The sequence below is a fragment of the Heliangelus exortis genome, chromosome Z (assembly GCF_036169615.1).
Source record: "Heliangelus exortis chromosome Z, bHelExo1.hap1, whole genome shotgun sequence".
Lineage (NCBI taxonomy): Eukaryota > Metazoa > Chordata > Aves > Apodiformes > Trochilidae > Heliangelus > Heliangelus exortis.
In genome coordinates, this window is record NC_092454.1 from 15,505,941 (window position 1) to 15,528,277 (window position 22,337).

The window sequence follows — 22,337 nt, forward strand, 5'->3', positions numbered from 1 at the left end:
TGCTCTGGAGTCTCACTTTCTTATTCAGGTGGTAGTGTGTTGGAGCTACTAGTGAGGAGGGAGTCCTGGCACCAGTGGCAGTGCTGTAAGTGGCTGTAAGATGCTGTAAGTGGCCAGCCAGCCAGCAAGCAATCCCTGCATTGAGTAGCTCCGCCGATGGAAGCACCGGTGGCAGAATATACCATTTTGAGTTGATAGGCTCAGAGTTCATCTGTTTTATGTGTCATGTCTGAAAGCAAAGGTTGTGATGCAATGTGGTTGTTTCAGTCTCTGATATTTAGGGGAAGAAGAGGTTTACATCCACTACGCTGAGGCTGCCACAGCTAAAGAGTTTGATTCATTCCTGTTGTTTGTAAAATAGAGCTATACACTTCCTAAGAAGGTTTTGCTTGGGTGTTTCAGACAAGCTTGTCTTCCCCCTAATTGCGGTTCTTTCTCTCTTAATGCAAATTATTAGTTTTTGCTTTGGGGTGTGTTTTTACCCCTTTTTGGGGTGTGTTTTGTGGCTTTATTTTTTGATGCTAAGATGGCTGGCAATAAATCATATCACAGAATCTTAGAATCCTTGTCTTATTATGAGTCACCCCTGAGAAAAGCTTTACTCTGTCCTCCTGGCACTCTCCCTTTACACATTTATAAACATTAATGAGGTCACCCCTCATTCTCCTCTCGTCCAAGCTGAACAGACACAGCTTCCTCAGCCTTCCCGCATAAGGTAGATATTCCACTCCACTAGAAACACTCTTCCAACTCAACTCCATCCCATTGACAACAACTCTCTGGCTTCTATCCTTCAGCCAGCTCCTGATCCACCTCACCATCTGATCATCCAGGCCACACTTCACTCCAAGGATGCTGTGGGAGACTGTGTCAGATGACTTCCTGAAATCAAGACTGTCCACTGCTCTGCCATCATCCATCGACCTAGTTACCTCCTCATAGAAGGTTATCAGGTTGCTCGGACAGGACTTCCCCTTAGTTGACTGATATTTAGGGGAATATCAGGAGCCATGTTGACTGCTCCTGATAATCCTCTTGTCCTTGATGTGCCTGGAGACAGCACCAAGAATGAGTTGTTCCATCACCTTTCCAGGGATGGAGGTCAGGCTGACCAGCCTGTAGTTACCCAGGTCCTCTTTCTTGCCTTTCTTGAAGACTGGAGTGACATTTGCTTTCCTCAGTCCTCAGGTACCTCTCCTGTTCCATGGACTTATCAAAGATGATAGAATTTTTAGGGTTGGGAGGGACCTTAAAGATCACCTAGTTCAACCCTTCTGCATGGTCAGGAACACCTCCCACTAGAGCAGGTTGCTCAAAGCACCATCCAGCCTGGTCTTGAACACTTCCTGTGATGGGGCCTCTGCAGCTTTTCTGTGCAGCTCAAAGTATAACAATTTCCTCCTAATGTCTAGTATAAATCTACCCTCTTCCAGTTTTAATCCATTTCCCTTTGTCCTCTGTCTACACACCTTTGTGAAAATCCTTCCCCTGCTTTCCTGCCTCTTCAGGTGCTGAAAGGCTACTGTGAAGTCTCCCTGGAGTCCTCTCCAGCCTCTCTTCATAGGAGAGGTGATCCAGCCCTCTCATCATCTTCATAGCTCTCGTCTGGTCTTGCTCCAAGAGCTCCACGTCCATCTTATGATGGGACTGTCTCAGGGGGCTCCAGAACTGGAAACAGTACTTCAAGTTGGGGTACCACGAGCCATCACCTACCAGCCCATCTCTATGCGTGAGAACCAGGTCCTGCATAGCACCTTTTCTTGTTGGTTCCTCTGTGGTTTGGAGAAAGAACTTGTAATCAATGCATTCCAGGAACTTCTGGAATGCTGGTGCCTTTCTGTGTCACTCCAACAGATATCGGAGTGGTTAAAGTCCTTTATGAGGAAGAGGGCTTGGAGTGCAAAGCTGCTTCTATCTGTGTATAGAGGGCCTCATCTGCTCAGTCATTCTGGTCAAGTGGCCTGTAGAAGACCCCCATTATGGTATCTCCCACCCCTGTCTTCCTTTTTACCCTGACCCATAGGATTTCTGTCAGTTCCTCATCCATCCCTAGGAAGAGCTCCATGGACTCCAGCTGGTCATTAGTGTAGAGGGTGACACCCCCTCCTCTTCTGCTCTTTCTGTACTTCCTAAATAGTTTATACCCAGTGATTCCCACTCTCCAGTCACAAGAGCCATGACACCATATCTCAGTGGAACCAATAACATCATAGCCCTGCAGGTACACAGACATCTGCAGCTCCTCTTGTTTATTCCGCAAACTTGGTGCATTCACACAGAGGCATTTAAGATGGGCCCCCACTGAACTAGTCTTACTGGCAGGGTTTCAGATGTTTTACATCTGACCTGTGGTTCCCCTCCACGGGAGGGGCATCTCTTAATGGCTGTGCCCTTAAAGCGGTGGGTGTGGGATGAACTGAGGATCCCCACCCCCACCGACACTAGTTTAAACCCCTTCTAACCAAATTAAGAAGCCTCTGGCTGAAGACTTTCTCTGACAGATGAATACACAAGCCTCATTAATGTTCATTAATGTTAGCTGAGATGTTAGGGAGAGTTGCAGTCCATGCCTGACTGCTGCAGCTGGGTGTGTGGAAATGCCAGCAAGCCGCTCCTCTTCCCGGTGTCTCCAGGTCCCTGTTTGTGAAATGGGTATTGCCACTGAAATGCACTGCAGACTGCATTAGTATTTGCTGGTGGAAAACATTGTCTGACAGCACTGAAAGATCTGTTTAGGAACAGATTTGTCAAATAACCTTTAAAATTAATATGTCTGTTTCTATTGCTTATGTTGCAGAAACTTCAACAATAACTTCACAATTACTCCTTACCACATGAAAACTTATTTTGTCAATGCTGCATTTAATAATACTCTCCCCTTGCTGTTCTCATTCAATATCTCCTTCAACTTTCCGCTGATTTATACAATTAAGGATTAGCTTAAAGTCTTTGTATATGGCTGTTCAAAGTGTTTCATGCAATTGCTGAATCCAGTACTGTGCTTTTTGGGTAGTGCTCACAGTTTATCTTTTCAGATTTGTATGGGCTTGAAGCACGAAATCAGCAGAGAATAGAATCAGGGAAGAGTGCTGGTATGGTTTTACAGAGGACACATGGAAAGCAGTTGCAACCATATTGTTTCTCACTAACAGAGGACTTCTAAACAAAGAATTTTCCTTGAAATAATTTTTTAAAACATTTATGTTGAATATATGTGCTCATATATTCATATATGTGCTAAATACACATCAGTTAAACTAATACTGAAACTTAGCTTCAATCTGTAAATCACAGATAAAAATTAAAGCAGTATTAAAGTGTATCTTAAACTGATACTAACTTCAGGACATTCAAAACCACGCCTATTTGAAATGCACTATTTATTATCAGACCTTCTGTCAAGCTCATTACTCTTTGTTTGCTTGACCAAGTGATAATAAATATGTGACTCCTTGGAGTCATGAGTGGCCATCCAGAAATGCTGCTCCCATCCTTTGTCATTTGCCAGCTTTCACTTAATCCAATATTTAAGTAAATTACTTCCTAAATGCCATACGGGCTTTGTTATGTAGTTTTTAATGTGATTAGGAGCATATGAATAATTTAGCATGTGATTAAACCATGTAATTAATTTGTCCCATGGTAATGGACTGTTAAGTAGTTCCATTAGTATAGTATAAATACCAGGGTCTTAAGGTTAAACTTTACAGCTTCTGGGAGATACTGTTCCTGGAAGAAAAGTTTTGGGTTTGTTATTTATAAAGATACTATTTAAAATTAAAACTCTACTCTCCTGATTTCCTGAAATTGCTCTTTGAGGTCTGAAAGGCATGTTTGCTTTAAGATTATTTAAAGAAATGGAGGCTGCTTGTTTCAGAAATGCTCAACTGTAACTAAACCCTCTTCATCTGTGGACAGTAGAAGCTTTATCATGTTGAAGCAGGGTAATAGTAAAATAAGTTACAACCAGGTATCTTCAGTGATTGCCAAATATGTCAGTTTCAGGAAATCAGAAGGAGCAGAGTTTTCATGTTACAGAAAGGCTCCAAAAGATCAGAGGCAGATTTATTTGTAATGTGTGCTGAAACCTATCTGACTATATTTGCCCAAGCAGTAAGATTTTTGAATGATATGCAGATACTAGCACACAGGAGAAGGCTGGGAAAGAAAATGCCAGCTGGAAAAGTGGAACTGCCTTCTGTCCACTGCAAGTCTAGCAGCAGAAATAAAAAGGCTATTTAATATTAACTGTGTGAGTAATCCTGTTTGTTTCTACTCACGGTAATGCCACATAGGTTGCTTTTCCAACTCCTGTGATCCATTATTGTTTCAGAGTTTCTGTGAGGTGCTAAGCACTCTGACTGTGTTCTGGGAATTACTTAGCCATGTTCTCCTGGTAAATATATAATCTTCCCTGCTTAAATTCAAATGTGTTTAGCTGCTCTGCTGAAGTGGAGTCATGCTGCTCAGTCCTGACAGAATTTAAGCTTTAATGCTAGCAAGACACTGAAGAGAACTGGAGTTTTTTTACACTGGAACAGAAATGTTTTACTGCAATAGAAATGTAATTTAATTTCTTTATGTAAAGTGTGAATAATTATCTCAGTGAAATGTTTTCCTATGAGTAAAACCATATTTTTAGTACAAATTACCAGGGGATTATTTCTAAAAACTGACTCATGCATTTCTTTTTCCTTTCTAACCATGATATTTGACAGCAAATTGGTGCATTAAATGCCTTCAAAGAAATTGGCATATACTTTTTGCTAATATAGAGAAATTCTCACACTTTTCTTCACAATTTATTGTATAAATAACAAATCAAAGAGGTAAATTTTGTCTTTTGCATGAGTGTTATCTAAATGTTAACAATAATATATAAAAAAAGAAAGAAGATGAAAAAAAAGCCTGTAGTTGAAAGGTGTGTTTATAGCCTGAAAAAATTACCACTCTTGTAAATAGGCCTGGATCTTCTGCCTTAATGATATAACTACACATAAATCTGAGTGTCAGCGAAGCAATTCATATTGCGTGATAGCAGCTAAATGCTGCCATTTCTTTCAGCTGAGATGCATCGGTTCTGCTGCTTTGCTATGTTTGGGGCAAGTGTTCTTCAAGTTCAAAAAATTTCTATTTATGAGGTAGATACAAACTTAAGACTAACTTCAATTGTGCTTTACTAAGTATCTTCTGACGGAGATAATACAATGCTCCTGTTGGTCACATCCTCTCTCTGTGAACCTAGTCCACTAGGCTACTGCTATCAAAGCATAACAGCGGTGTGTCCAGCAGAACCAGGGCAGTAATTGTCCCCCTGTACTTGGTATTGATGAGGCTGCATCTGGAGTACTGTGTTCAGTTTTGGTCCACTCACTACAATAAGGGCACTGAGGTGCTGGAGCAAGTCCAGAGAAGGGCAGTGAAGGTTCTGGACAACAAGTCCTTTCAGGAGCATCTGAGAAAACTAGGTCTGGAGAAAAGAAGGTTGGAGGGAGACCTTATCACTCTCTACAACCACCTGAAGGGAGGTTGTAGTAAAGTAAGGGTAGGTCTCATCTCTCAGGTTTTAAGTGACAGAACAAGAGGAGTGGCCCCAAATTGTGCTTGGGGAGGTTTAGATTGGCTATGAGGAAAAATTTCTTCACTGAAAGGGTCATCAGGCTCAAGAACAGGCAGCCCAGGGGAGTGGTTGAATCACCATCCCTGAAGGTGTTTAAAGGATATGTAGATGTGGTGCTTAGGAAGATGGTTTAGCAGTGGACTCGGTAAAGTTAATGGTTGGACTTTATCTCAAAGGTCTTTTGCAACCAGAACAATTCTGTGATATGCCATATGCCACAGACATCCTTAGACTTTGTAGCCCCATACTTGAAGTCTGACTTCATAATAGGATTAACCTAGAACAGTTTTCAGTAAAAATCCAGAGCAATGTCCAGTCTCTGGATTTGGTGAAGAGCTCTTGACCACAACCAAGAACAGAGAACCATTTGGCCTGTTACCAGTTTAAATATAGTTTAAATCAGAGTAATCAGCTGACATATGTATCCGTGGGGAAAAAGAAATCAAAATGCTGGTGAGAGTACCAAAGGTGTCTATTAAGATGGAAATACAAATAGATTTGGTGTTTAAACAAAACTTTCTTATAGTCTCAAAAATTACAAGTTTGCTTAGGAAAAAATTATCAATTTTTCTAAATCCAAAGTGAGCAATTATTGTAATAGATTCTGTTCTCAGTTTTAATATGAAAACTCCTATAAATTATTTAGCTTGCATAAGCTCTTATTATTAATATAAAATTGTTTCTGTTCCATATTTTCATTTGTTATAAGTTTCAGAAAACCACAAATTTGCATCATATCATATGTAATAAACGTAACTTTATAGTAGAGTCCTTCGTTCTTCTCCTGTGATTCTGTTTTTTGTTAGTTTTTTTAGTTTGTGTTGCTTTTTTAAAATGTGCTCTTCATGAGATTCTTTTTTTTAATGTTCAGTACTTTATTTCTTCTTTCCGTATCCCAGATAACCACACACAGTAGGTGAATGGTGTGTTATTCTTATCAATTGTGACAATTTGTTATTTCTTTTTCTTAACACAGCTGAGTACATAGATCTGACGAGGGTTTTATAAAAACAGGCATTCATCCAAGTGCTGCTGATGACTTAATGAAGCTGTAATACCGAAGAAGTCTTTCAGTCCATGGTGGGTTTAGATTGAGTCGTTTGGAAGAGCCGTAACTCATTTTGTTGGCAGAATGATGCTGTCCTGATGGCATTCAGGAGAATGAGGGTGAGCTGGCAAAGTGATTGCAGCTACATGTGATCTGCCAAACCAGTGTGAATGTTTTTACACAAGCACGGAACAAAGCAATCCACCTGGTGCTACTGATCGTGCCATGTTCTTGTGTCCTTCCCTGTTTGTGATCTGATGCAATGATGAAACAATGTCCAGAAAAGCTCCTCGAATTAATCCTTCACTCAATAACTTTGTGGTTCAGTTTGCAGCATAGAGGTCACCTTTGCTTCTGGACTAGCTGCTTGTGTGTTGCTTTGGCAAGCAATGCTAAACTCCAGGAGGCTACAGGGGAAAAAACTCATTTTTTTTGAGTCAGGTGAGTTTATGGAGATGACAAAAGCTAAAGTCCCTGCATAGACACAGTTCATTGAAGTGTAATGTCCTTCTTCTTCATGTAGGTTCCTTCAGATTCAAGAGCTCTCTAAATGCAAAGATCTCCCTTCAAACAACTGTTCTCTTTATAGGCTGAACTCATGGTTTACTCTGAGTGCTAACATTGTTTCTTGTCCAGAGTAGATGCAAACCACTCAGTATACTGGGACTGAAGTGTTTCTTTTCTCAAGGAATTTCTTAGCCCAGCTTTGCCTATTTATACTATGTTTATACTATGTTCATGTCCTGCTGGAGAGATGTCATGTTTAAATTCACTTGTGACTGACCTTACTCCAATATCGCTATAGAAAAGGGCCAAGACTTTTTTTTTCTCCTTTTTATAACTCTTGGCTCCCTTTCTGTACTGAAGCAATTACCCTGAGCTGACCTCTAGCCAAATGTTCCTGTGGTTAAGTTTTAGCTGGCTTGAGGACAGTCAACGTCTGTATTTTTTATTTTTTTTTTCTGGTTATAACTTGCTTAATTATTACAAACTGCTGGAACTGGATGAGATATAGACTATTATTCCTTAGCATAACATGCATTAGAGAGACTAAATTTTTTTTTTTCTCTTAAATAGTGGCATAGATTTTATTAATAGCATTTGTCTTTCTTGTACACGTAAGGGTAGATGCTAGGAGGTAAATATTTGTAGATTGTTAAAGTTCAGTTCTATCCCAAAGCCAACAGAGAAGCAATCTCTTGCTAGGTTAAGACTGAACAATACAGCTCTTGTTGGATATAAGCTTAGAGGAACAGCAGCAGGTGGTTGCAAGATGTATTTGTGAGAACTTTCTGCAAGGCAATAGTTGTCTGATGGTGGGGCAGATGACACTTCAGAGAACTCTCTCAGAAATTTTATTCTGTATTGCCAAAAGTGTTATCATGATGGAGTAGCTCCTGCTTTGCAACAACTTTTCTCCTATGGGTTGGGAGCTGTGGTGGTGCAGCTCTGCCCTGGCCTCCAAAACCTCTAGAAGTGGTAGTAATACCTGCAGCCAAGCAGAGCTTTTGGTGCATGTGCTCAGTACGGAGAGGTCATGCATTCTTCATACCCCTTCCAGAGTTTCTTTTGCCTGGGGCAGACATTGAGTATGAGCCTGTGCCAAGGGTTCTGTGTTTGAGCACCTAGGAGGCTAGCACAGCATGCCCTTTCTGGGGGCAGGTATATGGAAAGTGTAACATGTCCTATCCATATTTTGAAATAATAGTAATTGTCACTTTTGACCTCAGCCCCATCCATATTGGGCATAGTCAGAGTATACCCATTGGATTTTTCTCCAGATGCAACTTCAACTTGTCTGGACAGATAACTCCATGGAGGATGCCATGTGGATTTAGGCAGAGCAGATAGTGATATTTGTGAGAATCCACCAAAAAGGCATAATTTTGGTTTTATACTGCATTTTACTTGTGAAAAGGCAGAGGATTAAGCAGCAATTTTGATCACCTTTTAGGTTTAGGAATGCAAATCCTGTGCCCTGTTTCAGAGAGCTGTATGTTTTAGCCAAGGCCTGTGGCTCAGCAAAGGCTTTCCTAATAATTACAGAATTGTTGTTAAGTAGTAGCTGCTGCTGAAGGGATGACTGTGTCCTCCCTCCACGACAGCTGCTCACTCCTGTGTCTGTGTTGTCCTGGCTCTGCTCCTGAGCCATGTCTTTGTGGAGTCCTGATAAAGCCAGTCAACAAACAGATTTGTTACAGAAAATACTTATGGGTTAATTTTGACTGGAACGATTTCCTGATGGAGTTCACTGCATCAGAAAATGTAAACAAGTTTGCCATTGCAAGAAGAGCAGTGCTGGAATGATGGGAATGTTTGCATCTTCTACAGCAAAAACTTACCGAAGTCCAACACGCTTGTTGACCTCTGGGATGTATTTCCAGGCTCCCGGGTTGGTGCTCCAGCTGCAAATCACTCTTCCTGGGAAAAAGTTGAGATGGCTGCCAGTAACAACACAGGGACAGAGGGTGTCCATTCTGTGATATCTGCATGTGGAGGCTGACCCTAGTCCCAACAGAGTTGTATTGAGCAGTTCAGAAAAACAGAACAGTTCAGATGTGCTCTGAATGACTGCCTTTGTTGATGACATTTGTCCTCACAGAGGAAGTCCTGTGAGGGTTTGGGCTTTTCTTTGGCTAAGCTAAGGGTGACAGAGCCCTGGAACAGGCTGCCCAGGGGGGTTGTGGAGTCTCCTTCACTGGAGACATTCAAAACCCGCCTGGACACGTTCCTATGTGATGTACTCTAGGTGGCCCTGCTCTGGCAGGGGGGTTGGACTAGATGATCTTTCGAGGTCCCTTCCAACCCCTAGGATTCTATGATTCTATGATTCTATGATAAGCAAGAAGAAATAGGAAAGCTTGGAAAAGAGTGGTAAGATCAGCAGAGGTTGGTGGACCTGGGAGAACAGGGAAGTGTAAATCTGGACGAAGGATGGGATGGCTGGGCATTGCAACAGGGAGAGAGCAGGAGGGCTGTAAATAAAGTAATACTGTGCTTAGTCTGTGAAAAAGCAAATAAAACTTCAGGAAGAAAGTGGAAGGGCTGAAAGGAGGGGGTGTTCAACAGGGTAGAAAACATATAAGAGATGAGGAACTGGCAAACACAGAGAAACATTTCTGTAGAAGATTTATTAGTAAGAGACAATAAGAATCTTTAAACAAGAGTACAGATGAAGCAAGGGAACAATTGAGCTAGCTGAAAACGTAGCTGATCCCAGTTGAACTTTGTTCTGTGCCAGTGTAGGAGGATTGTTGGCCTGTGGCTTGCTTTATGAACTTCTTCCCAGCCCTGTGCACTCCAGAAGCTGCAGCCTTTACTGCTCCTGGTCCTGCTCTCCAGCCTGCCTCATTCCCACCACCCCAAGTCTTCAGAAATGGTACCACTTCCTTCCTCCCTGTCCACCTGAGAACAGGGGAGTCATCTTTGGAGAAATGCTTGGCCCAGGGAAAGGCCTTCCCAGTGCCTGGCTCTGAGCTACCCCAGCTCTTTGTGCAGCTGTCCCCTAGACTTGGGGGGAGCAGCAGGACACCCGAGCCATGTTGTGGGTGTGGCGAGCATCTCCTGGCTTGCCTTTGCAGGTCTGGGTCAGGCACTGCTCACCTGCCGTGGCTGGAATAAATGCCTCCTGTACTGAGCCTGAAACTTGAGAGTTGTTAAGCAGTTGTGTTAGTGAGGGTGTGAGAAATACCTTCTGATTCTCAAGTTTTGTGCAGGAATGAGAAATCTGGAGTTGGTAGCAGTTCTGATTTTTTTCTGTAGTGTGATTCAACCTGTTCTCTTGGGGTAAGAAAATTAAGGAGGGAATTACCTTTGAAATCCAGTGTTACCATAGTTATATGTGCTCTGTGTGCTTGTGTTTTACAGTTTTTGAGTAAATGCAAACTCTGTTAACTCTACTCGGAGACTGACTAGTTATTGACACCCAGATTTGACATCATTCATCATTAATCAACAACACCCACTTAGAGATGGTTATTTATTAGTGGGCTTGACTGCTTGGACACTTGTGATTTAATCTGCTCTTAGATGAAAAAAGAAAACATCTAATTGAAAACACTCCAGTGCAGAAGAAAGGTTTGTTACACCAATTTAGTCAAATATGAAAGTGGAGCTATTTCTCTCTCTCTCTTGTGCCTTGCGGAAGTGGGGTGTCAGTATATTTGGCAGTTTTGTGCCACAGAACAAGAAACCACTGCCTGACTGTTGTTCCAGTGTTGGTGGTCATTTTGGTTTTGTAACTTTGGTTTTGAAGGCCTCCATTAATCCCTGTGCTCCACTGGCGTGGTTGTAAATGGTTAGGTTGTAATTCACAGTATGTATGCTTTCCCCCTACTGCATATGGAGACCTCATAAGCTTTTGAGGGCATGGTACAGTTTTGCACAGAAGGTTGCATGGTCCACAAGTACAACATATCCCAGGCTCTGCCTTTCCTTGTGATCAGATGCTGGTGATAATGACAGGAGGTAAGTAGTGTCTCTGAAACAGGATTGTGGGATGGGGCTGAAGGTTACGTGTCTGTGTCTATGGCAGAGGTGAATTAGGGAGAAGGAGAAGAGTGCTTTCTGGGGGGGTTGTAAATGTTTGTATGCTTGGAGGTTGCTCAGGTCTGTCAGAAGGTGCCTCTAACTGGTGTAGGTAGAATGTTCTAGCATAGAGAGTCTCCATGGCAGCCCCTGAAGAGCAACACAGCAGAGCTGGGGCACCCAGGCAGCAGCTCAGGGTTATGCAGGATGCTGGCTGGGAGCAGAGCAGAAAATTTGCCCAGGTTTCTCTGACCCTTGCAGCCCCACAGCTACTGGTGCCCCTCCACTCCTCATCTGCTGCCAGCTGCAGTGTCTGTAGGTACTCAGCTGGTGTTCTCCTGCTAACACCCATTTAGCTTTCTAGAGTAGGAGCCATCTTATCATACTGCATCACTCCTCTCAGCTTTATTGCATGTAGTCCTAGACTTGGGAAGGGTTATAAATGGCATACAAAGATGAATCTTTTAGGGAGATCTTGTAGCGTCCTTCCAGTACCTGAAAGGGCTACAGGAAAACTGGAGAGGGACTTCTTACAAGGGCATGTAGTGATAGGATAAAGGGTAATGTTTTTAGACTGGAAGAAGGTATATTTAGGTTAGACATTGGAACAAATTCTTCACTGCGAGGGTGGTGTGGTGAGACACTGGCACAGGTTGCCCAGGTAAGTTCTGGATTCCTGCTCTCTGGAAGTGTTCAAGGCCAGGCTGGACAGGGCTGTGAGCATCCTGATCTAGTGGGAGGTGCCCCTGCCCATGCAAAGGCATTGGAACTAGATGATCTTTAGAGGTCAGACCTTAAACCCAAACCATTACATGACTCTATGATGCTATGATTCTTATCTTTGTTTCTTGAAAGCAATACTGTTCTTTCCTGTTTCATTTAAGTATTGGGATCCATCCGTCAAAGGCAGTGGGGGGAGTTTGGCTACTCCCTGGAAGCGAGCTAGAGGCTTACAGTACTTGATGTCTTCCACCTTTATATGAAGTGAAATAGAAACCCGTAAGATAGTTCTCTTGTAAAAATAGTATTTACTCTCTGTCCTAGACTGCAAGATGATGTATGCCTTTATGAGGCAATAAACTGTAAACAAAATACACTTGTAGTATAAATGCAATCAGAACTTCAATGTAACTATATAGTAGTTTAAATGTCGTATCATACCAGTTGGTATTATTAGCTTATAAAAAAACCTCTCTTTTTGTTTTTCATTATTACAGAATTAGAGGCATGGATCTTTGGCATCTGCTGTTTACTTTGGCACTGGTATGTGCAAGTGACTTGCTTTCTTCAAGTGATGGTAAGTTTTATGATACCTTTCTCTGCCTTTGTGTGTATTTATATAGAGAGCTTTTAATAAAGAGCATTTTTTTATTTTATGTCTTAAGACATGATAGTTTAATGATTGGAGTAACCTGGGTACATAGTGTAAAAAGTGAAAAATGCATCAGTTAATCTTGTTATAAAGCCAGTGGATAAGTTTGAGATGTGTTGAAGAATGAAGGTGAATTCCATAGACAACATTAGACATGTGATACAAAAACAGTCTGAATCAATGTTGGTTTTAGATATCTGGATTTTCTTTGCTCAGGCACTGAAGTTATGAAAGAATCGCATGGGGTTAATTGTTTTATAGAAACTGGTGGGGTTTCCCTTAGCAAGTCTGTTTAGTACATTCATATGTTAAGTGTAGAACAGTTTGGAAATACAGAGGAGGAATTTTAAGACTGTATACTTCAGCTCTGAGGCCAATATGAACAAATTTCATAAGAAATACACTTTACAATTCTTGAGTAGAGGTTATTAAAACTATTTGAAAAGCACATGTACCCTCAAACAGCCGTTTGGCTGTGGGTAGCCAACAGAAGCCTTTATAGCAAGGAGAGGCTCTGAAGGCTCATCCTGTGGTGTATACAATTCAGCAGATCTGCTCAGAGTTCACATTCACTGAATGTACCTCTGGCTTTCCACAGTTCTTTGCCTTCCTGTCCATATTCACCTCCATTTTTCGATTTTCTGAATTAAAGACCAGGCTGGAAATTACTTTGGTCCAGATGAACTTTCTTGATGCTTTTTCTTGTTGAATACCGCATAGATTTAGAACCATTTCTGTGTCACCCAGAGGTGTGTCCTGACCCTGATGGGTCCTGTGCAACTGCTCTTTTACTAATTTAGAACAAAGTATTTCCAGTAACTCCGGTGGGAGTCATGTCAGACTGATCTGTTTATGCTGGTTGTGACCCACCCCTGTAAACAAATACAATGTAACCTACTCTGCTTTTTAGCGATCTGGACTTTGGAGAAAGCAGTAATAATTTAATTGCCATCATTACTAATTTTATGCAGAAGTGTTACCTCTTTTCCAAGAGTTGTGGAGCAGATGCAGATAGCTTTGAAAGCAGGTACCCCTGATCTTCTAGCAAAAATCAGTGTAAGTTGAGAGAGTCAGAGAGGGCATTTTGATGAGTAATTTTTGTAAAAGTGGGATGGAAACAGTTTCCACAACAAACTGTAAATAAACTGGTAAGTTCTTCAAAGAAAATTTATGACATATCTCAGTTTATTTTTTTTTTTTGGTTTAGCTCCATACTTAGGTGTTATTGAATGAAAATTAAATACGTACAGAGTTGCAAGCCATGTTTCATTAGCCTTTTTGATATTAGTTTTACAATATGGTATTAAACCAAAGGGCTTTGGCATAGTTGCTTGTAGTCATAACTGTCCCATTGCCCTGATACAGTTCTGTATTTTCTTTGAGCTGTATGCAAAAATGCCAAGATATCCATATTTACAGAAGCAGAGAAAAAATGGGCGTTACTTTGATGTTAATGGAGACTTTCATCTGGAATAAGATATAATTAGAACTGACATTATCAGTTTTAAGATAGTTCTTCCATACAGTTAAATTTGTTTATTAAAAATGAATTTGGATAGGGAAAACACAAGTTTCTGTTTGTTTAATTCTGCGTATATCTCAGATGCTTGTCCTCTGTGTTATCAGGACACAGGACTACTTTGCTAGTTATGGCTTTTTCTTTTAATATTTACCAAATTTCGAGTTTGAGTTCCTGGTTTATCTTACTGTTGAAGGCAGTAAGTGAATCAAGTTTTCATTTTTGTGCCATGCTTTCATTTCCCACTTGCAGTAATTCTGCTACCTACATGTCGCATGGGAAATGAGTGTGCCTTTAAGAAGTGTGCGGCTGTGAAGTGTTTACTTTAATGTTAGAATTGGGCTGAAATAATGTGGGGTCTTCATTTAATGTGTTTTGAATCCTTCTCTGTCTTCTGAATTGGTTAGGAGTTTTCTTGTAGGAATTTGCAGGATAAAGCTACATATTCATTTTCCCACCTTTGTGTTCCAGTCCTTTTAGTTAGACCTAAGCACTTTTTTTCACTTTTTTTTGCAATTTGCAACCCCCTTGGCTCTCCTGAAATGTGGAAAGTCAGCATTTCACAGTGAAATATGATTAGTGTACCAGTTTCTATTCATTGCTTTGTTCAAAGTGGTCAGTAGAACAAAAATTAATGTGTCCTAACTTGATCCTTCTCCACACCAGTGTCTGCATTTTACAGTACATTCATTCAATAGACAAAAATAATCCCTGCCTAGATGCAGCCTGCTGGACCGATTTATTACTCGAGGTTATGGGCACATGAGGATGTTTTGATCCTTGGCAGATGAGGTGTGGTCCAGATGTCCAACGCTCAGCAAAAACCTGTGTTATAAATAAACTTAACCACAACATCACCTTTGTGTGACTTTGCCTATACTGACAAAATAATAACTTCCATAACTTCAGAATCAAAAAATGAATAACATTTCAGTTGTATTACTGTGCTTAAGTACAAAACACAATACTAAATATATATGTCCTTGTTTGCTACATTATTAAGATGTGTGTGTGTGAAGGGAACAGGGTTTGTTGTCCCAAGAATATATTTCTAACCATTGAACTTCTCTCAGTACTGTAACACGTTTATTCTGAGTAGAGAAAATGCTCAGTTGAGCAAGTCAGACAAGAAACTGTAAATCAAACAAGAGTGTTTGAGATAACAGCATAAGAGAACATCCATTTGCCACTCTTCCAGGATTTAGTACAGTGTCTTAAAGGAGACGTGTCCATCAGCTGTTTTGTTCTTTTTTTCCCCTGTGTGAATGTGCTTGTCCTGCAAAGCTTTCACTAAGGTGATCAGTCCTGACAGTCTTGTAAGGATTGTGCTCTACCCAGCACAGGCTTGCTCAGGCCTTCCTGTGAACTTAATTATATGTGTCCCATACCTGTACAATATTTGCTATGTTGCCCGAGTGACTTGATCTATAGCGTCACACTTCCCTAAAAAAATACACTTCAGTAATTGTGTTTCTTCTGACAGCACATTAAAAAATTAAACATACTTATTAATCTTACACCAAAGCACAAAAGTGAGACAGTGGCATATAGACCTCTACATGGAAGGCTTTTATGTCTTGAAAGTAAGTAAAGCTTATGTTCAGCTCTTACAAGAGACAGCTGGCCCTGTGCCGTGGGGCCAGTCCCACACTTGGCAGGCAGTGAAATCCCATACGTGTTTCCTCCTGGCAGGAGAGAGGGTGGTGGGGCCAGCAATTGTCCAGGCAGCTCCACAGCATTTGAGACCAGGTATTGGACATCTATCTGCCTTTTTGCTGCCTCCAGGCTGGTGCCAAGTTCTGCTGGAGGCTTTCCACTGATTTAGCTCATTTCCATGCTCTCCTTCTGCAAAGAGCTTGGCTTGCCCTGCTGCTTAAACTGAGGATGTAGCTTGTGTGTAGTGAGAGGTGTCCCCCACCATCTCAGAGATGCAGACTTGTGCTAGGGAGCACGGTTCCCACACACAGTCCATGTACATTGGGTGACTGCCATGCGATGATCAGGGCAAAACAGAGGCACTGGTAGGAAGAAAGCATAAAGGCCACAATAATAGGAAGGTAATTTCTAATAGTTGTGTCATTACTGTAGGTAAATGGGTTTTATGTTCTAGAGACTGGAAAAAGTAAGGCCCATTTTCACAGGTAATGAAGACAGAAAAATGTATGAGTTTATATTAATGTACACATACACAACTTGTGTTTGACATATTTGCTTCAATGTAACTGTGGTGTTTCAAATAAATAGCCAGAATATACCTAGATATTTTGGTTTACCATACCCGCTGACACCAGAAGTGGTTGAGTGGAACTGCACCAGATACAGATTACAAAATATTTAGGAAGCAAAATGAACTTTATCTGCTTGCTCCTTCTCTGCAACTGATGAGTGTGGATCACATAAGGACGTAGAGGAATAAACTGGGAATTAGTTCCAGTTAATAAAACAATACATAAGCTCAAGAAGTTTCAAAACTAATTGTTTCTTAGTGAAAAGAAATGGGAAATGTCTTTTATCATTTCTTATACTAAATCAAAGTTCTTTCCAGAATACTGCAGCTATGCTAATTCATCTTCTGAAATGTGTTTAGAGGCATACATATTTAATGAATAAAGCAATAAAAATATTTTAGAGGAATGTTTTTGTACAATGATAATTTTAAGAGCTACCAGCCTGAAATTAATGTTCATTTTATCTAATCTGATTTTAGGAAATGATTTATTTTTTTCATCACAACCTTTTTTTTTCAATTATTGGGTGTGGCTATTATGTTCAAATGCTCTATTTTCCCCACTCTAAGAAGTAGAATTAATTATTTTGCCTTCTGAGATGTATCAAATCTTATTTTTACTTGTATCATAATATCCTTTTGCTATTCTAGTGTCTGCCCACTTACTGTACTTGGAACTTTGCATGTGTTACATATCCAGGTTAAACCATCTAAGTATAAGATGTTCATGGGATATCAAATCTCTCAATTGTAGTGCTGTAATTTGAATCCATAACCCATGCATTGAGCTTTATTGTCATTGAAGACACCCCTGGGCACCCAGGTACATCTGCATGGTACTCACAGTGATGACACAGGATCTGCAAAGCATTGGCATCATTCTGAAACAGCCAGAAGATTAAGGAACTTTTAAGGCCAGACATCTCATATGCACCAGAACATATGTTTTCAGGCAATTGAATCAACTCCATCAGCCTTTCTTTGTTCCAGGGATTGTATTCACCAGCTCTCCATTGATTACTGGGAGCTTGGATACCTGTGTTTGATATTCATCCATGTATGAATCATATGGATATCTTCTAGGTGTCAAAAGAAATCTGCAAGAGACTTGCAGATAGAGCATCCGTTCCTCTTGAAACAGAGACAGAAAAGCAAACAGAATATTCCTAGGCAGTCTATGATAGAAGTTGAGGCAACTGAATTTTGCCCCACCTTGCATAAAGAGAGCTAAATATAGTTGTTTTCATTTTGATCTAAGCCTCACCCTTTTAGCTGCCTTGTTTGGATGGGCATAATTCTGCATGCTTTCTTCTGAGTAGCATCCTAGCTGCTCAGCCACGTGCTTATGTCTTCTGCTAGAGCTAAGGTGAGAGGCCAATTCTGGCTGTCACCATGAAGTTAAGCAGCAGGAGGCTGTCTAAAGGCATGGATTTGACTTATATGCCACATGGAGGGATTCTTATTCTTAGCAGGAAGGTGCCTTTGAATTGCAACATATTCTCTGATGAGAAAGGGGACTTTGTCTCTTCATAGAGTCAGGAGGCACCAGGGACTTTGTTCCTTTATTTGAAATATTCAGAAAAAAAAGGATCAATAGCTGTCTTGGTTAGAAACATGTTTTGGGATTTAGGCAAACTCAAGTTTTATAGATTGCAGTCAGGGTAGTGACAAGCCTTTTCTCACACCTGAAGGGTATTCAATTAATTTTAATGACTTTTTTTGACAATCAGGAAGACTTAGGTATATTTGCATATATAACAATAGTAATCTTCTTGTGAAGTGACAAAAGATAATAAGAAAAGGTAGAGTCTTCCTTAGAGCTGCAAATTCTTCTACCTTCTCTAGGTAAAGAATAGTGCCATAATATAGTTGCTAGTAATTTGTTACCTCTATTCTTAATTATATCAGCTAAGTACCAAACACAAGGTAAACACACCAAACCAGTGCTGGCAGTAAAACCAGAAAGGCTGGTGGTCAGCTTAGTGCATCCTGGTTTACCTGGGTAGGGGCAGAACTTTTGGGAATGTGGATTTAAAACTTTTACCTGCAGACAGAGCCTTTAGAATAGCTGCCTTATTTCCAGGAGTTTGTCTGAGCAAGAAATATGTTCCACTATGTAGAAGTAGTTGCTATAGAGCCATTCCAGGAGACAGGATCAGAAAGCTTGGCACAGGGAAGCATAAATTATACCACCCATCCCACCATTTCATCTGGAGGGAAGATTCATTTTGGCAGAGAGCAGGGTAGTATTTCCATCATCACTTTCCATTACAATTAGGCAAGACTTTGATGACTAAAAGAAAAATCCAAGGGAAGGTGTTGAGCCAGTGCACTTGTGAGTTACTTTTACCATTCTTGCTTCCTAGCCAGTAGGTTTATTTTAGATAAGCCATTTGTCTGGGCAACTCTGACAGTATCTATGCTCTCACATGGAGAAGAATTTCACCTTGGGAGCATACAGGGAGCATAGATGGTATTTTAACAGTAAAGAATCTGGCATTCCTAAGAGTGGAGGACACATGCTGAAAATTAATTCTAGACAGGCCTATAGTTTGAAAGAAAACAGAAATTAAAACAATGCTGAAATTTTCAGTTATAGTAGCCTTAAATTATGGCACTAAAAAGTCTGTGTTCAGGCTTGTCACTCAGTAGATACAATGGTTCCATTGCTAACCCAGTTTGCCAGAGACCTGTTTTTGTCTTTTCCTCCAAACCACATCTGTGACTCCAGTATTTACTGAAGACTTTCAAGACTTTGGATATCTTCACCCACAAGCCTGCCTAAAACACTTCATGAGCTATCTGCTTCAGTCAGACACCCTTCAAAACAACGTATGTGCCATAGTTATCCCATTCAGTTATCTCTGCTACCTTTAACATTCCTGCTATTGTGCGTATTTTCTTCATTGCTCTGTAGTTCTCATCATACATTCTTCTCTCTTGAAGACAAATTCACCAATTATCTGCCCTCTCATTGCTGGCTTTTGAATTCATTTGCAAGAGTCAGACACCTCAGTAGTAAGTGCCAGCTGCAGTCAGGAGAAGCCAAGTCTATCTGCATCTCTAGCTGCAAAGCTTCTAATCCCAGCGTGTGTCTTTAGACTGCCAGGCAGAGCTGTAGACCGCAGCCAAGCCACCAACACAAATACTGGCCCTCCTGTGAACCAGAATTGTTCCTCCTTCACCAGGGCTGACCTCCACCCAAAATCGCTGGCTGACAGTAGCCACTTGTGGCTTGCTTTCGGAGGTAAAGCAGTGATTCCAGTTTGAAACCGAAACTTTTGCTCACATATACAAATAAGTCCATGTATTTAACGAGGAATATGGGATGATGGAGATGATGCAAAAATGTGCAACCAACCACTTGTTTGTCACCACTATTTAAGAAGTTAGCAAGTGAGAAAAATCCTGGTTACAGTTTCAGTTTCAGTATTTTAAATGTAGTTGTATATTTCATATGAAGTATTTAAACAGTTTGTACTGTACTAGCCAAGTGAACTCAGTTAATAAACTGGCTGTGCATCAGGGAAAGAAAAGAAAGCAGCTCAAGAAAATACAGTAGTAATCTATAGGAATTGTAATGAAACATTCCATGCAGCGGAGCATATGCAGAGCAAATTGCTTTCAGTAGCATCCATCTGAAAAATAAAACCTTCTTACTGCACATTCATAGTGTATAATGAAACAGCCATGGGAGGGGCTAACATTTTTTCATTAATTTAAACAATGATGTGGTTATTGTGCAGTAAATTGCACTGCCTCTTTTAAAATACAAGAGATTTTTGGTTCTAAGAGGCTCTCTGTAATGTTGCACCTTTCCATGCTGTACTTTTCAAAAGTGACTATCAGGATCAGACTGGAAGCAGAATGAAAGTGTGACTGGGAACTGGGGACCCATCATTAAACTTACCAGATTCCTACCAGTATAAGTTAGGAAGCATTGTGTGTGCCTCAGCAATATTCTGGCATACCTGGGTGTTCCTGGCAGCTGTTCCAAGGGATCAGAAGTCAAAGAGAAACATTTTAGAGTAGGAGTTCACAGGATGTCATCCTGGAATCACACATAGTGACTGACAGTTTTGTGCTAGTCGCCATCCTGAGCAGAACTAGACGGTTCTCAGGGTTGGGGCAGCACTTCCAGCACAATTGGGTACTTCAGAAACTGGAGCCACCATTTGAATGGCTGGTCCAGCCTTGCAGAATTCTGGGTCAGTTGGGCTCCAGAGAGTGCTTCAGATGCTTATTTCTAACTTTGGATGATCCTTCAGTCTTCCTTCTTACACTCCAGCAGAGTACTAATGCCCATGTTATTACCTGCTTCTGAGGCTGATAGAAGGGGCAACAGGGGTGAGATAATGGTGGGGAGGTTGGACATGGTGTGGCCTGTGGCCTTCCACAAGAAGGCTCTGGCAAGGTTCCCTTGGGAAATAGAAATACTTTGCCTCCACTCTTTTCCTTCTCTGCTACTGGAGAAGTGCTCAGAAGAAAATATGGAGGAAGAATAGCTTAGAAATTATGCCGTAGGTGGGAGGCAGAGCTACAGCCTACTCTTAACTCCCTTCCTTAGTTTATCAATCTGGAAGAAGCCCTGGTACTTAAGAAGACAGAGTTTTATGTACTTAGTTTTCTCTTTCCACCAATTGTTGAAGCATTTTGTAAAGTTAAGTAGTAGCAACAATTAAACTGTTAACATTTTAATAAATATTAAATCTTTAAAAATAACATGTAGAAAGTAAAATAATGTCCTTTGAATTTGTGTTCTGTGTCTTTGGCACTGAAGCACAAAACAGAATAATGTGATAATATGACTTTGAACAGGGAATTGCAAGTGCTAGAGAAGCAAATGTAGGTAATAACTACAAATGTTAATATGGCCTATTTACTATTTGCTGTTAATGATCAAATAACTATTACTCAATAAAATTGCTCCAATGAAAATGCTGATGTCAACTACAGTAACTAAATTTAATTCAAACTATATGTTTTACTCCACTTGTATGTATTCTGGGTTGATCTTCATTGCAGTGAAGTGGTTTTTTGGAACTTAAAAGTAATTATTAAAGGAATGGAAATTATTAGTGGCTCATAATCTGGCAAGAAAAAGAAATTCTTATTTATGTTCTTAGTGTCTATTTTAGAGAACTTCTCTAGCAGAAATGGTTGAGGGTGGAGTGTAATGCAGAAGTATTTCTGTCATAGGCTATGTGTTGATATTTGGAATTCAACCAAGTGAGGTGTTTGGAAGTCTAAGTTACTGGTCCAATTATTCACCATTTAATTTTGAGTCCATAAATGTCATAAGGCAAAGGCAATGTGAGTGTTGTATTAAAAAGGAGGTATAAAAGACTGGACAACATGGAAAAATGCCAGTGTGTACACAAAGCAAATGTAATTTATTTTCTAGTGAACTGTTTCATTCTCTGGTTTATTCTTCAGTGATTTTTAGGGGATGTTTGGTCTTGCTAACTAGTTTGGTTAACTTTGAATGTAATTGCCTTGTGTGTTTCAGTCTGAAATTGCCCAGTTATCCAAGGATGCCGCTGCTTCTGTCAAGCCACTTCACAGAAAAAAAAACCTGCATGTAGGGCAGCTTCACAAGTAATGAAATGGGTCTTAGATCAATAATTTACTATCTTTCCTTTATGATTTCATAGCATTTGCACAACAGGAAGCTGTAGAAGTTAATCAGAAACATCCAAGGTTATCTCCTGTTACTCTTGGCACATGCCTGCCATCACACCTAGAGCCTTTCAGAATTAAATTAAAAGTCCTGGCTGGATTACGCCATACTTTACAGAGGTAGGAGGCCAGTTTGCTTTTGAAAGAATGCACTGGGACATCTTCAGGGTATACAGCTATTACAGCTGTCTTTTTAACCTCCCATGGCTGACCAAGTCTCTGAATTAGAGTTACATCGTTTTCTACAAAACCACTTGCAATAATATTGCTATGCCCTCATGGCTGAGACTTCATCTTAACAGAGGTAGCAAAGACAAAACCAGCAGAATTCAATGTGGTTGCTTA

General features: G+C 40.5%; 1 protein-coding gene across 5 annotated transcripts in view; it reads left to right on the forward strand.

Moving 5' to 3' along the window:
• GHR (growth hormone receptor) overlaps nt 1-22,337 on the forward strand; it is a 116,259-nt gene that overhangs the window by 39,206 nt on the left and 54,716 nt on the right. For 4 of the 5 annotated variants that reach the window (XM_071730404.1, XM_071730405.1, XM_071730402.1 and 1 more), the window contains one exon: nt 12,413-12,492. The exons of the other annotated variant lie outside the window; for it this stretch is intronic. In XM_071730404.1, coding sequence (XP_071586505.1) covers nt 12,423-12,492 — 70 coding nt within the window. In that variant the 5' untranslated portion in view covers nt 12,413-12,422. The remainder of the gene's footprint in view (nt 1-12,412; nt 12,493-22,337) is intronic. 5 annotated transcript variants of the gene reach the window in all.